We start from the raw sequence: 14,057 nt of genomic DNA, 5'->3' as shown, positions 1-14,057 counted from the left end.
CGGGACGGTGCAGCGCCGGGTGCCTCCGGGGAGGATCAGCCCCGCGTCCCCACCACACGTGGTGATGGCGCAGGCGGCACCCAAGGAAGCGGGTGGTGGCCTCTGCCTGTCCCAGGAACTGCTCCCCGGTGGGGGCGTTAGGCTCAGCCCGCTGGATCTCAGTTGCGTCACCTACGAAATGGGTTAGCGGTTCCTGGCATTCTTCCCCGAAGCCGGCAGCGCCAGGTGCTAGGGAGAGAGTCCCTGACTTGCTGGTGCTCCCGGCGCGAGGGGGAACGTTTGGGGATCCCCAGCCCAGGTAGGGTAGCGTCACTGCAGGCCGGGGGTAGAGTGCGGCGCCTCCTGGCTGTGGCACACACCCCACCCGCGCGCCGCGCCTCCCACCCGACCCTCCCGTGTAGATTAATATGGCGATGCCCCGGGCTCGCTCCTAAATAATTCTTGAGCACCGAGCTAGCAGCAGAGCACCGGTTCTGACCAGCCAGGGCTCTACAGCGACCAAAACAAAGCTCCCGCCTCCGGGGAACTTACGCTCTAGTGGAAGGAGACAGATAAACAATAAGCATAATAAATATATAAAGTGATGGTACAGAGATAATTGCTACAGGGACAACATGTACAACGTATAAAGGGGAAATCATTTTTCAGAAACATAAAAATGTCACCCACATGTAAGGGTCCGGTTCTGTTCTGGGGAGGTCGTTGTATTATTCCTACCCCTATTTCTGCAGAAACGATAATGCTGAGAGGTAGGTGTTAAACTGGCGATCACAGAGGTCAGGGACCCATCCCAAGGTCATCAGCAGCAAGTTATGGGGGGTGCCTGAGGCAAAGGGCAGAGAGTCCAGGTACCTCTTGACAGGAACCTCAGACCCGCTCCTCTCCCAACCCCTGTATGGGCCCGAAGTCCCAGTATTTTTGTTTTGTTTGAGACAGAGTCTCGCTATGTAGCCCAGGCTGGCCTCAAAATCACAGCGATCCTCCTGCCTCAGCCTCTCAAATTCTGGGATCATCACCGCACCAGGCCTCTATGCCCCAGTATTGCCAGCAGGGATCTAGGCAATAGACAGAGGCCTGTTCTCCTCCCCCAGGTCAGAATGCACCCCAAGGAGCAGGGTGCAATGCAGAAATCCTGGGTTGAAGGTAAGGAACAAGCCACTGCTTAGTAACTCTGGAGTCCTACAACCAGCAGCTCTATCTCCTTGGTTCCCCTTTTACACCTCTGCAAGAGTTAACAGAATACAGTGTCTGCTTACAGGGGCACTGTGGAGGTGAAATGAACCTCGTGTAAGTGTCAGTTGGTGCTATGTCAGTGTGAGCTGTTGGCCTCAGTGTTCCCATCTGTACAATGGGAATGTGTCCAGCCCTGCGGTAACCGTTAGCCCAGGGATTTCTAACTGCAGCCCCAAATAGGCTTTGTAGAGTGGATCTTGGCCGGCTCCCTTCCTTGTGTTCCTTGCTCTGACACTGGCAACACGTCTCCTTAGTTCTCTGCGGCTGTGAAATTAGGGTACTGCCGATGTGACTGTTATTTTAACCTCTTGGTAAAAATATGTGTCCCCCCCAAAAAATTAAATTTTAAAAAGGAAAAAGCTGTGCCCAATAAATTTTAGCTTTGTAAAAACAATAGTATATAATGGGATAGACTATGTCGTTTGTTTTAGATGTTTCTATCATGTATGATGTCTTTTATTTTTATAAAGAAAATGTGATGTTAATTTTAACATGAGTTCATCCTGGATGATAGGTGCATGGACGTTTGCTATTTTAAAATCTACTTTGCTAAATTTTCTCTAAGAGCAGGTCAAGGTAGCAGTGCCACCTTGTGGCCATACGTTATTCTGCATCTGAGACCTTTGCAGAAGCTCCACGTGTAAGCTCCCCTACTTGTAATTTCTATCGTCCTTGACTTCCTTAATATTTCAGTGACTTTCAAGAATGATCAGTCGTTGCTGGTGTGGGGGCACACTCCTGTAATCCCAGCTACTCTGGAGGCTGAGGCAGGAGGGATTGCAAGTTGGAGTCAAGCCCGGGCGACTTAGCAAGACCCTGTCTCAAAATAAAAACAATAAAAAGGACTGACGATGTATCACAATGCTCCCTGAGTTCAGTCCTCAGTGCTTCCAAATCAGAATGCTGGCCAGCCTTTGCTTGGTTACTTCTAGCCACAGCGGGCTTCTTTGGAGGTGTCTGGTAGCATGAGTCAACTCAGTCTCAGAAAACACCTCTTCAGTGGCGCACTAATAACAGCAGCTGACATTTATTGAGGTCCCACCAGGTGCCAGGCACTGTCTCAACACCCTCTGTGCAGTAACTCATGGAATCCTCCCCATAACTCTGGGAGGGAGGCCGGTGTCACCAGTAGGTACCGTCAGGAGTCCTGAGCTTTATGGGACCTGCTCATAATTACGGCTAGGAAGGGCCCAGCTGAGATTTGAACCTGGGCAGACTTCTCCAAAAGCTTGGAGCAGAGGAAAACCGGTTGGTTGGTGGCTCCATACAGGCAAACAAGGTGAGGAGGTCGGCAGGAATGACCCAGCCATCCAGAGAGGGCCCTGCCTCCTGAGCGCTGGTGTGGTTGGTTACTAGTCCTCCTAAGGATTCTAGGCGCCTCCATCTTGCAGAGAGGGGCAGACAGGCTGCAGTCTTATTCCTGGGCTGTCGTGGTGGCTCAGTCTGACCTTGGTGAAGAGAAAAATCAAGTTACACACAGAAACAGAAACACACACACACACACACACACACACACACACACACCCTCTCTCAACTGGAAATACCTGTCAAATAGGCAGTCGGGTGAAGAGAAAAATCAAGTCTCACACACACACACACACCCTCGGGTGAAGAGAAAAATCAAGTCTCACACACACACACACACCCTCGGGTGAAGAGAAAAATCAAGTCTCACACACACACACACACCCTCGGGTGAAGAGAAAAATCAAGTCTCACACACACACACACACCCTCGGGTGAAGAGAAAAATCAAGTCTCACACACACACACACACCCTCGGGTGAAGAGAAAAATCAAGTCTCACACACACACACACACACACACACACACACCCTCAACTAGAAATATCTGTCAAATACGCAGTCCTCAAGTGTGGCTCCTCCCCCTCACGAACTCCCACACCCAATCAGCGGCGCCTCTCCCGCGTGGCCACGCCTCCTGCCCGCGGCCCGGACTCTCCCCCCCAGCTGCAGAACTCGCGCGGAACTCCTGCCGCCTCCACCCCTGCTCGCCTCACCCTGCCCTTCCTCCTACCCATCTCAAATCTCGCTGAAACGTGGACAGCCGGCTGCTGCAAAGACGGAGCTCCGCCTGGCATTCGGGGCCTGCCACCAAGCTCAGGGGGTCAGAGGTCCAGTGTGGGAAGCCAGCCATGGCCCACTGGCTTTTTGAAAGACAACTTCTTTCCTTATAATCAAGGCATTGACACAATGTGTGGTCAGGATGTTCCTAATTAGCATTTCTTAACATTTGTTCCTTTTTAAGGACTGCACGTGTTAAACTTGTTTTTGACCCTGCACGGGAGAAACTCGGACAGCCAAAGATCTGTAGGAGTCAGGTGCTTCCTGTTAAAGATCTGACGTTATCTGTAGGAGTCAGGTGTTGTAACTCCATTTTGTTAAGTTCCTCCACCTATTTGGGAATCATGATTATTAGTTGCAAGTGTTGTTAATTTGTTTTTCTTGAGCCTGACTTCTCTTTCCCATGTGAACCCTCGTTCCCGTGGAGCGGGAGTTGAGGTTACTATGGTAATCCTAGCCCATAATAGTTCGGTCTTTTCCTTTAAAAGGCTGATGCCTGCCTGCAATAAACGTCTTCTTGATCAGACTCTTGTCTTGGCGTCCTTCCTTTCTCTCTGCCCTATCTCCACCCCGCTGCTCTTTCAGGTTTGAGACACTGCTGGACAGTGCTCTGCGTCGCCGGCTTGCAACAGTCCAGCACCAAGGACCCCTGGTGGCTCATTTATTGTTGCCATTGTGACTGCATCACTTAAGTGTCCCCAGGTGATGTGGGGGGCCCTGTGAGCCTATTCGAGTCACCTGTGCTTCCGGAGCCTGTTTCCCACTCTGTGAACAAATGTGAAAGTCCCACCTACTGTGCATTTAGCATTGCTGATGTCCTCAAGCACTCACGGGCCTAGAGTTCGAGTCCTGTTGATATTTCCTGACTGCATGACCCTGAACACAGACTCCAACCTTATATTAATTTGTGGCTGGTGGCTTTGGGTTTTATCCATTTCCACCAGGACAGAGGCAAGCCCAAGGGACTGTGGGTCAAAGCCCAGCTCTGAGGCCCACCCACAATGTACACAAGGCCAACAGGGGCACCCACGGGAGAGGTGGGAGCCAGGGAGACAGTGGAGGAGGGTGTTGTGCCAGGGTGGGACAGCACAGGGGTCCTGTAGGGTGGCACCAGTGGCCCTGCTCAGCCCCACGGAGCCCAGGCCCAGGCCCAGCCCCCTCCCAAACCCCCAGGCCAGCAGAGCCCAGCAAGAGGGAAGAGGACACAGGCATTGAAGGCATTTAATTCATAAGAAATCTCGGGGTCCTTGGGGGGAGCCTACTGGTTACAAGCTCTACGGAAGCTCTCGTCCATGGGAACAGCCGAGGGGCCGGATACCCCTGGCAGGGGTGGGGGGCTGGCATCACCCTGGGCACACGAGAGTGGTGTGGGCAGTTCAGGGGGCAGAGGGAGCTTCACCGCCTGCCGCCCACCCTGGCCTGGGTCCCACATCCCTCTAGGCTTAAAGTGCTGCTGGGTGGGGGGCGGAATTGGGGAGCTCAAGAGCCGAGGCCACAAGTCACCCACAGGGTCCACCCTGTCCTGAAGCTCCCAGAGGCTCAGCCAGCATCCACTCAGGTCCTGCTGAGACCCTCCAGTGAGGGAGACCTCTCTCCGCCACCCTGGCACCCTCTCTGAGAGGCCTGGAGCCACTGCAGTCTCTACCGGGAGGGGCACTCGTGATGATCTGGGGTCGCTCCCTGCCGGGGGCCCAGGAAGGCCCTGCAACACCGTCCCCAACGCTGGCAGCCAAGGAAGCCAGAGCAAGGCCCAGAGAGCCTGGCCCCAGCTCTGGTGCCCCGAGTCAGCTGGGTCCTGCCAGGCCTGACTCCCAAAACACCCCAAGGGGTGGGGGGACACTCTGTGCCCAGGGCGGATGATTCCCTGACGGTGAGGTGTCCGGGTGAGGCCTTCAGGGAGACTTGGGGGACTGCAGCGTCCCACTCTGCCAACGGGCTTCCTCGCCTAGTCTTCCTGCTGACACAGTGCCACCCTCACCGAGCTCAGGGCCCCCGGCTGCCCCATCTCACACCGCCCTGAGGATCCTACCCCACCAGGGGCAGCGCGGGCCCTGGTCTGCGCCCACCATCTTGGAAGGCCTCACTCTCCTCAGCGGCTCGGCCAACTTCCTCCCCGCTCCCAAGACACCTCTACAAGGCAGAAAGGAAAGACCGCCCCGCTTCCAAAAGGAGCCCTGAAGACTTCTACTTCCTCCCCCACCCCGACTCTTCAATATATTAAATTGGGAGGCTTGGGCTCCGACGCCTCCCCTTGAGGTGTCCATGGCAACCAGATGGCATTCCAAGTCCAAGTCTGAATCCGAGTTCATCCAGTGCGGGAGCTTCCGCCTCTGCCCTCACCAACACCCCCCAGAGGGCGCGAGGGGAGGAAGAGCGAGGGCCTCAGTCCTCAGCCCCCTCTTCTTCAATGTGGGGGGCCCCTGGAGTCTCCTGGGGCTCGGGGCTCTGCCCACCAGGGTGGGGGTGGGGGTGGGCGCCTGGCGGGGAGCCCAGCCCCTCCTCGGCCTGCACGTAGACATTCAGCCCCTCGTGGCTGGGCTCCTTGCCGCAGGCCTGGCAGCTGCAGTGCAAGATCTTCTCCACCAGCTTGTCCACCCTGGGCATCACCTCATGGCCGGGGCACTCCAAGGTCACCTGGGGAGGGCAGGAGGAAGACAAAGATTGATTATCCTTGGGCTTGGGGATGGTGGGGAGGCCCCAACAGTAACACGTGTGGTCGCCTGCTTAGCTCTGGGGGCTCCTGAGGGCTGGACGGACCGAGCCCCTGAAGGACCCGCCCGACTGGCTCCTCACACGCAGGACTGCCCTTCACACACACACACTCCCACAGCGGCCACAGGGCACCCCGGGGGGTGCAGTGTCACTCGCCCCTGCTTAGCCCTCCCCCAGCCCTGCCCTTGGATACAAAGGCTGACCCCTTGGCCACCCAGCACCTTCAGGCTAGCCACAGCTGACTCCACCCTCACCTAATGCCACTCCCCCAACTCTTTGCTCCTGATCTGCCTCAGGGACTTTGCACATGCTGTTTCCTCTTCTTGGAAGGTTCTCTCCAATACATCCCCATACCTCTTGCCCCAAACTCTGCCGAGTTCACTTCTGGGCAGCCTCTGACTCTTAACTTGGATATTCCTTCTGCAAAGGAGCCCCTCCCAAGCCACCAGCCCAGCCAAGGACAACCCCATTAGCACCCTGCCTTTCCCTGTGGTCACACTTCTAACTGCCTCATTTTTCTCTCCCTCATTCCTTACACAGAGCACCTACTCCATGCCAGCCATGGGGACACAAGGACAGACGTGATCTCTCAGAGAAGCCAGCTGGCCACAATCACCCAGAGGGGCTTGGAAGGCTGCAGATGTGACAGATGAGCAAACAGAGGCCCACAGTGTGCTAAGAGCCAACAGCACAGGCATCTGACCCAGACAGGAAAGGGAAATGATGCTTGAGCCGAGAGCAAATGAATGAATGGGAAGGGGGTTGCAAGCAGGGGAAAGAATATGTGCAAAGGCCCTGGGGTGGAAGGGAGCTGAGCAGATGGGAAGGACTAAAAGGAAAGCTAGTGAGCTGGACCCCTAGGACCCTTGCGCATGGCGGAGGTGTTGAGAAGCCACTGAAAGAATTTCAGTTCACGAGGGACATCCGAAAAGAGCTTCCAAAAGATCCTTGTCCCGCACTAATCAGGGTCCGACTTGCGACCCATCCTATGCCAAGGACCCCATGTGTCCCTCCAGCACAAGCCCCGCACCCTGCGCATGGAGAGACCTGACTGAGTCCCCGCGGACACCTGCATGGCACTGGGGCCAGGGCAGGGTAGGGGCACCGTACTCACGATCTCCCACATGGTCTGGGCCGGCATGCAGGAGTCACAGTGCACCAAGGACTCTGTGGACTGAGGGAAGGTGTTGGGGACGCTGTAGCTGAAACACTGTCCCAGGCACGCCCTGCGGGAGGAGAGGTCACCGCGCCGTCACCAGGGAGCAGGGCGGGCAGCCCCGGGGGCCCCACACGCCATCCCTCCACCCACCTGTTCTGGATCGACTTGGCCTCACAGCCGCTGTGGCCCACGATCTGAGTGATGTTCTTGGCCTCACACCAGGCACTCTTGTCTGGGAACAGCGCCAGCTTGTTGATGGGTGGGGGCGCGGCCAGCAGCATGGCAGGGAGGACGGCCCCCACCAGGACCCGGAGCATCATGCCTGTGGCCTCCAGAGCCCTGGAACTGAGCACAGGGGCACATGAGGCACAGCAGGGCCGGCGATCCGGGCTGAGGGCCCGGGGAGGTCAGAAGTGCGGACCATGGGGGCTGACCCCTGCGCTCCAATCCACCTCTCCGCCCACCAACCAAGGACAACTTGGGACAAGGTATCTCCTCCTCTCCCAGCCTTGAACATGTTGGGGTTGGGGTGTGGCTTAGTGAGAAAGCACTTGCCTGGCACACATACAACCCCAGGCTCGATCCTCGGCACAGGTTTAAACACATACGTGGCTGTACACTGCACGGCGTCCATGGGTACAGAAAGATTAAGCCAGGTGCCAAGTGAGCCCCGAAGAACAGGCACACTCCCACTCCCGGCAGCTTACACTTCTGTGGTGTCTCTCTGTTTGCTTTGTTTTGGGGATTGAACCCGGAGCCTCCCACATTCCACATCCCTAGCCGGTTTTGCTTTGTTTTCAAGCGCTGGAGATGGAATCCAGGGCCTCTGCGCTGAGCTCCATCCCCGGTCCTTTTTTAAATGTTGAGACAGGTCTTACAAAGTTGCCCAGGCTGGACTTCCATGTGGGATCCTCCTGCCTCAGCCTCCCAGCGTGCTGAGATTACAGGTGTGCACCCGCCACCGCACCAGCTGTCGGTCACTTTGGTGGCTCACTGCGTAGCCAGGCGCAAGTCGCTGTTTAACGCTGCGCCTTTGCTCTGCGCGGCAGAGGGTCCTTCAATGCCCCGTGAGGCACTAAGTGTCCAAGCACTTGTGAAGAGTTGAGCAGTCGCTGGCTCCCTTCTGGCCTCAATGCTGTGGGTCCTCCAGGGGTAAACAACTGTCCGAGCAACGCTTGAGGGCTGGCCCCTCACCGGCTCTCCCTCAAAGCCACCAAAGCCACCAAAGCCCTGCCAGTGATGCCGTGGAAGCTAAACTCAAACTTCACCTTGTGGTGAATTCTGCCATCCCGAGCAGACGCTCCACCAGAGCCTCAAGCCCACTTGGGTCTACGCACAACTTTACCCTCAGCCCCATCTAACGCCTGGGTCAGCAGAAGACGAAGCACCGGACCCGGGGGCCAATTCCCCCGCGATGGAAAAGCACGGCTCGAAAATACCAGAATCTGACAGGAGATGGCGCTGCAGGACAGTCTGTGTCTAAAGGCTGCGCTCAGACGCCGCGAGCGCTCCCTTCCCCTTCGTGGATTTCACCCACTTTGCCACCTCAAAAGAGAGTGAAAGAGGCTTCAGAGAGACTCAGAAATAAGAGAAGTGCTTGAAGGGGGATCCCCGACCCTGTGGTCGGAACACAGGGGAAAGGGTACTGGACATGTCTGTTGTGTGACCCTGGAAACTCAGGCCTCTGTCCCCACCTGTGAGGAGTGAGGTGACCTGAACACTGCTCCAGAATTCCCTGGGGACTTGCGGTGATACCGGGGACCTCTGCACTGAGCCCAGGGCCTTTGCACTGAGCTACATCCCCACCCTCCACCTGGGGTGTTTGTTTTTAGTTCTGTTTTCTGTCTTTTAAAACAGGGTCTTTCTAAATTTCCCAGGCTAGATTTTAACATTCAATCTTCTTGCCTCAGCCTCCCCGAGTGCTGAGATTTTCAGCATTTTTACCAAGCTTCCCAAAGTGGCTCTGACAGGGCCATGAGAACCATTTCGGCTGACAGTGTGGGACTCTGGGTCTCAGGATGGTCCGAGGAGGGGTCGAGGGCAGGTCCCACGAGTCCCCCCGAAACCCAGCACCGGGGGGCCTAGGTCCAAGGAGCCCATGAAGAACAGCCCTGCCTGGACCACCTCCTGCGGAAAGCAGGCGGTGGTGGTTTCCAGGGACTCCGTAGACTGTCCAGGGAGGGACAGCGGCTGGGCGTCTGGCGTGCTCTGGCAGGGGAGACCTGGGTGGGCTAGCTGAGCCGGGCTTCAGGGAGTGCCCAGCCGCCGGCAGGGCAGAGAGACACCATCCTGAGGTCCCCTCGGCTCCGGCCCCGGCCCTCTCCCTGCAGAGGCCTCGGCTCCCTGGAGATGACCCTGTCCCCGGGCCGGCAGGAAGGGGAGAGCTGGAGGGAGGTCAGATGTCCTGGCCCCACCCCAAAGGCGCTTCTGCCATAACCCAGGCTCACACCCACACATTTCTGGTCTCACTCAAGACCCACGGCACAGCCCGTGACTTCAGCACAACCGCATCCCAGCTTCCAGACAGAATGGACTGGCTCCTGACTGGCAGTGTGACCGCTCTCTAACAAGGGGGGCAGCCAGGAGGCTGCTGACAGGCCCTCTGCCCTCCTCAGAGAGGTCTGTACCCAACGCCACCCCCTCCCCGGAGGGACAGGTCAGCTGGGGCCAGGGAGGTGACGGTGACAAGAGCGGGGAATGATGCCAAGGTCGCTGTAGGATCTGAGATTGAGGCTGGGGCTGGAATGAGAGTAGCCAGGAGAGGGGCACTCGTTAGTAGAGTGAAGTTTGGAAGAAGCTCGAGAGAAGTGAGGTAAACTGAGGCAGGAGTCTATCTTTCTCCCTCTCCAGTGCCCAGTGGACTGCCTGCCATCAGGGTCCCTGTCAGAACCGACCTTCCTTCCTCCACCCAAAGCACAGCACCTGTCGGAGAAGGACCCAGCACCTGGGATCCCCCCACCCAGGCCAGCCCACTCCCGCAGGGGGCGCTCAGGAAAGTCCAGCTGCAGCCCCGGCAGCAAGGGCGTGGGAGCCCCCACGCACGTGGCCTCCTCACCTGCCCTGCCCAGCCCGGAAGGACCCACACTGCCCCCACCAGTGAGTAGGATCTTTGCTAGCAGGTTCTATTTCTTGGTGGTGGTGTATGCTTTTGTTTTTTTTTAAACAGCAGTCAGACCTTCCTTCCTGAGCCCAGAGAGCCTCGCCCAGATTCTCAGCCCTTCCTCCCCGCCCTGAAGGTCACACAGGGAGCCATGGGACTCCCAGCGCGGGAAGGGGAGTCAGGGATCTACACCCCAGGCTCTCCTCAGGCAGAGACCTCACAAGGCCCCCCAGTAGGTCAGGCAGAGCCCTGCCCTGCCCTGGGCCACTCTGTCCCCTGCAGGTGGATGCCCCCTTGGGTGGCCTTTAGAAGGGTAGGAGAGCAGCCCCCTCAGAAACGGCAGGGGGCCTGGGGCCGCGGCTCTGTACCCTCGGACTTAGGATCCCAGAGCCCGGTGGCGAGGTCGAGGGGGACGGGTACAGGGAAGCAGTTGTTTTGAGCAGGGACAGCCAGAGATGGATACGCAGAGGGCCTTCCCTCTGAGTTGAGTACAGGGTTGCAGGAGTCCCTGGTGGTGGTTGAGGAAGAGGGTGCCAGGCTGAGAACCCCCGCTTGAGAAAGGCCCCAGGAAGGACCGCAGCTGCCAGCCCAGCCTGCACAGCCTCCCCGGCCTCCCAGCAGGAGGAAGAGCTGGTCCTAACTGCATGGTTCTGTTGCTGTCCTGAGCGTTTCTCCCGGTGTTAATCATCCCTGTCCTTACAATAACCCTGTGGGACAGATCCCCGGTGTACAGATGAGGAAATGGAGGCCCGAGAGGCTGAGACCTGCAGAAGTTTACCCAATGACTCAGCGGGAGGACTGAGATTTAACACTGGATGGTAGCAGGTGCACCAGCAGTTACACTTGCTCGTGACAGCGTCACAGAAGAGAAAGTAGCCAAAAAGAGAGGAAGAGTCACACGCGGAGAATGGATGCGTGGAATCTGGGGCAGGGAGAGGCCTGGGCTCCCGCACTGCCCTCTTGCTCCTCTTAGCTCCCTGCTGTTCAGGCTGGGACCGGGGTGCCCCCCAGTCAGAGACCGACTCCTACTCCCGGCCCCCAACAGACGGGCATGTGGTGGCTGCAGACCCTGGCTGGAGTCTAAGTGGCTGCCTTACTTGTCACACTCACCCACACACTCACTCCCAGGTCCACCTCAAGTCCTCAAAGGCCTCCTGACACTGATCTTTCACACAGCAAGAAAGCCCCCGAGGGATGACGCCAGTGACCCATTTTTAGCACCGTGGAAACTGAGGCACCAGTAAGGAAAGTAACCAGCCGATGCCTCCTGCTGGGGGAAGAGGGCAGTGAGCAGACAGCCCATGAGCCTCGAGGGCTTCCCAGGGGCATTTTTGTTCAGAAAGTGCCTCAGGGAGGCCAGGGAAGTGGCACAGCAAGGACACAGGCCGCAGACTTTGGGAACAGGCTTCTGGGGCCACTCCACACCTATCAGAACCTAGCAGCTTCTCAGAGGTGCTTGTCAGGAATGCGGGTGCCCAGGCCAGCAAATCACCGTTTCTCCCTCCCCAGCACCAGCCCCAGCCTCTAACCTCCTGTGGGATCTCTTCCCACATCTGCCCCATCTGACTCCGTGGACACTTGATGGGCTCAGCCTCTGGGTTCCAGGGGATCCCACACCTCAACATGGGATTGTGGCCTCTTGTTCGACCCCCAACCCTACCTCTGCCTCTTTTCCTCCTCCCACCAGCCCCCACAAACACACCACAGGTCCTGGTCCAAATCTTAGCCACCTGAAGCCTTCTGTAAACTCCAGAGAGGCACTGTGAGCCCTGGCTTGGTGTTGCCCTGGGCCTCTTCCCCCACCCCCGCGCCCTCTGCCTCTCCCTGCAGATCCTGGACTCATCCTGAGAATTTCTCAATCTGGGGCTGCATCTGTCCCAGTGAAACGGGATTTAGGAGACACCTCCAGGTGGAACTCCATACAAGGGTTTTATAGCTGGTGAGTACCACCCTCACCTGCTGGCCTGTGTGTATCCACCCCTTCCGGGCCACTGACGGACAGGGTCCCTGAGAGCACAGCCCCCTCCAGCTCCAACTTCAGAAAGCAGGCTCTGCCCCAGACCCCGGGCTGCACCCACAGCTGGCGCAGCGGGTGTGGCACTTGTGGCCGCAGCCCTAGGCTTGGGGATCAGCAGGGTGGGGCAGCCCTCCAGGTCTTGGAGTGAGTACAGGGACTTCCTTCAACGGTGCAACGGAAAAATATCGCTCTGGGTGGGAACAAGGCAGTGACAGGCCCCTGACCTGGTCGGCCCGGCAGGGTTTCCTGGGCCCTGTGGGGTCCTAGGAAGAGTTTTTGCCGAGGTTCATCGACGGGATCTCTGGTCCTGGGGGCAGGACAATCCAGTGGTTACAGACCAAGTCCCTGACCATCCGATTCACCTCCCTGCGCTTCCCCGCTTCCCACCTGCAGAATGGCGGAGGGAGTGGTCCCGGAACGTCTAAGAGAGCAGGTTCCCTCCAGAGGAGTCCCGCCCCAGTGCTGCTCTAGGGCACAGAGCTTCCGCGGCCCAGTCTCACCTTGGGGGCTTCCTTCCTTCCTCCCTCCCTTCCTTCCTTCCTCCCTCCCTTCCTTCCCTTCCTCCCTCCCTTCCTTCCGAGCCTGGGAGGCTCTGGGCCAGCCCGGCACGAGCCAACTGTCCACCAAGCAGGCACACAGGCCCAACCTCTTACCCCCGAGGCCTGCCCACCTCTGCCAGGAGGCTCCACCCTCCAGCCCTGGCTACCTCCACGCCATCCCCAACCAAGCCCTGGCTGTCCTCTGCAGACCCTCCTCCCACAGACCCAAAACAGTCTCCAAAACAAATCCATGCTCATGGGCTGTTGCAGGGCCCTGCACATCTGCTCAGCAGAAGTCCCCTGCAGACCTCACCCACAACCCTGCCCGCCCCAGCAGCCTGCGACCCTCGGGGTTGCAGGAGGGAGCTCAACTCAGTCTGAAATTTCACTTTAAAATGATGAGGCCACATCTCTGGCTAATAATGCAGAGCACTTACTCCCTTGTCCCCCTTCCAGCACACAGGCCCAGGAGAGAGGGCTGGCTTGCAGGGGTGGGTGGAGAGGGGTGGGGGTCACCAAGGAAACACTCCAGTCCCCATTCTTCTGGCCCCAACTCAATGCAAACCACGCCCAAGCAGCCCCAGCATCTGGGGGAGTCTCCGGAGGCCGGCGGCTTGGACAGTAACAAAGAGTGAGGGGTTCCTTGTTGACAAGTTACTTCCCCACCCCATCCTACCTCAGCAGGCTGTTTTCCGGGATTCCTCCTCACAAGCTGGTGGCCTCCAGCCGGGTGAGGGCCTCTGAAAGCCTGGAAATGCTGGCCAACCCCTGGCCACGCCAAGGCAGGCAGCCCCAGAATCGCTCAGCACTGGGGAGCAGGCCGGCGGCGGGCAGGTGGCCGAATCAGGGCCCAGTAGTGCCGAATGCCCGGGACAGGGGTGAGGGGTAGAAGTGTTAAAGAGCTGAGTTCCCCAGAAGGCTGGCTCTCCCTGGCCCAGCCTCAGTTCCCGGGGTATCATAGGGGCCAGGCCCACGGGCAGGCAGGATGCAGAGGGAGGGTTGTGCGTCTTTTATCGAGTCTAGGAAGTATCCACGAATCCAGCTGGGGACCCGAGCGTCCAACACTGGCGACTGTCGGGTTCCGAGGGTGGGGGATCGGGGCGCAAAGCCGACTCTCACAGAGGCAGCGCGGAGAGGAGATCGAAAACATGAAGGCAGAGTCACAGGCTCAGGGAGACCGAAAACGGAGGCAGAACGGGGAAGCATGCAGGGG

At 58.1% G+C, this 14,057-nt stretch overlaps 1 protein-coding gene across 2 annotated transcripts in view; it reads right to left on the bottom strand.

Moving 5' to 3' along the window:
* Nucleotides 1–4,524: 4,524 nt before the first annotated feature.
* Nbl1 (NBL1, DAN family BMP antagonist) overlaps nt 4,525–14,057 on the bottom strand; it is a 67,748-nt gene continuing 58,215 nt past the window's right edge. The window contains exons 1-5 of one of the 2 annotated variants that reach the window (XM_010614238.2): nt 13,055–13,485; nt 12,267–12,268; nt 7,339–7,533; nt 7,144–7,255; nt 4,525–5,951 (exon numbers count right to left, since the gene is read on the bottom strand). In XM_010614238.2, the coding sequence (XP_010612540.1) occupies nt 5,700–5,951; nt 7,144–7,255; nt 7,339–7,533; nt 12,267–12,268; nt 13,055–13,126 (633 nt within the window). In that variant the 5' untranslated portion in view covers nt 13,127–13,485 and the 3' untranslated portion in view covers nt 4,525–5,699. Of the gene's footprint in view, nt 5,952–7,143; nt 7,256–7,338; nt 7,534–12,266; nt 12,269–13,054; nt 13,486–14,057 lie in introns of those variants that run through there. The other variant, XM_010614237.2, reaches the window with a different exon arrangement.

Source organism: Fukomys damarensis, unplaced genomic scaffold, assembly GCF_012274545.1.
Source record: "Fukomys damarensis isolate Sample0158 unplaced genomic scaffold, DMR_v1.0_HiC HiC_scaffold_23, whole genome shotgun sequence".
Lineage (NCBI taxonomy): Eukaryota > Metazoa > Chordata > Mammalia > Rodentia > Bathyergidae > Fukomys > Fukomys damarensis.
The sequence above is the reverse complement of the archived record's forward strand: the minus strand, read 5'-3'. Positions and strand labels throughout refer to the sequence as shown.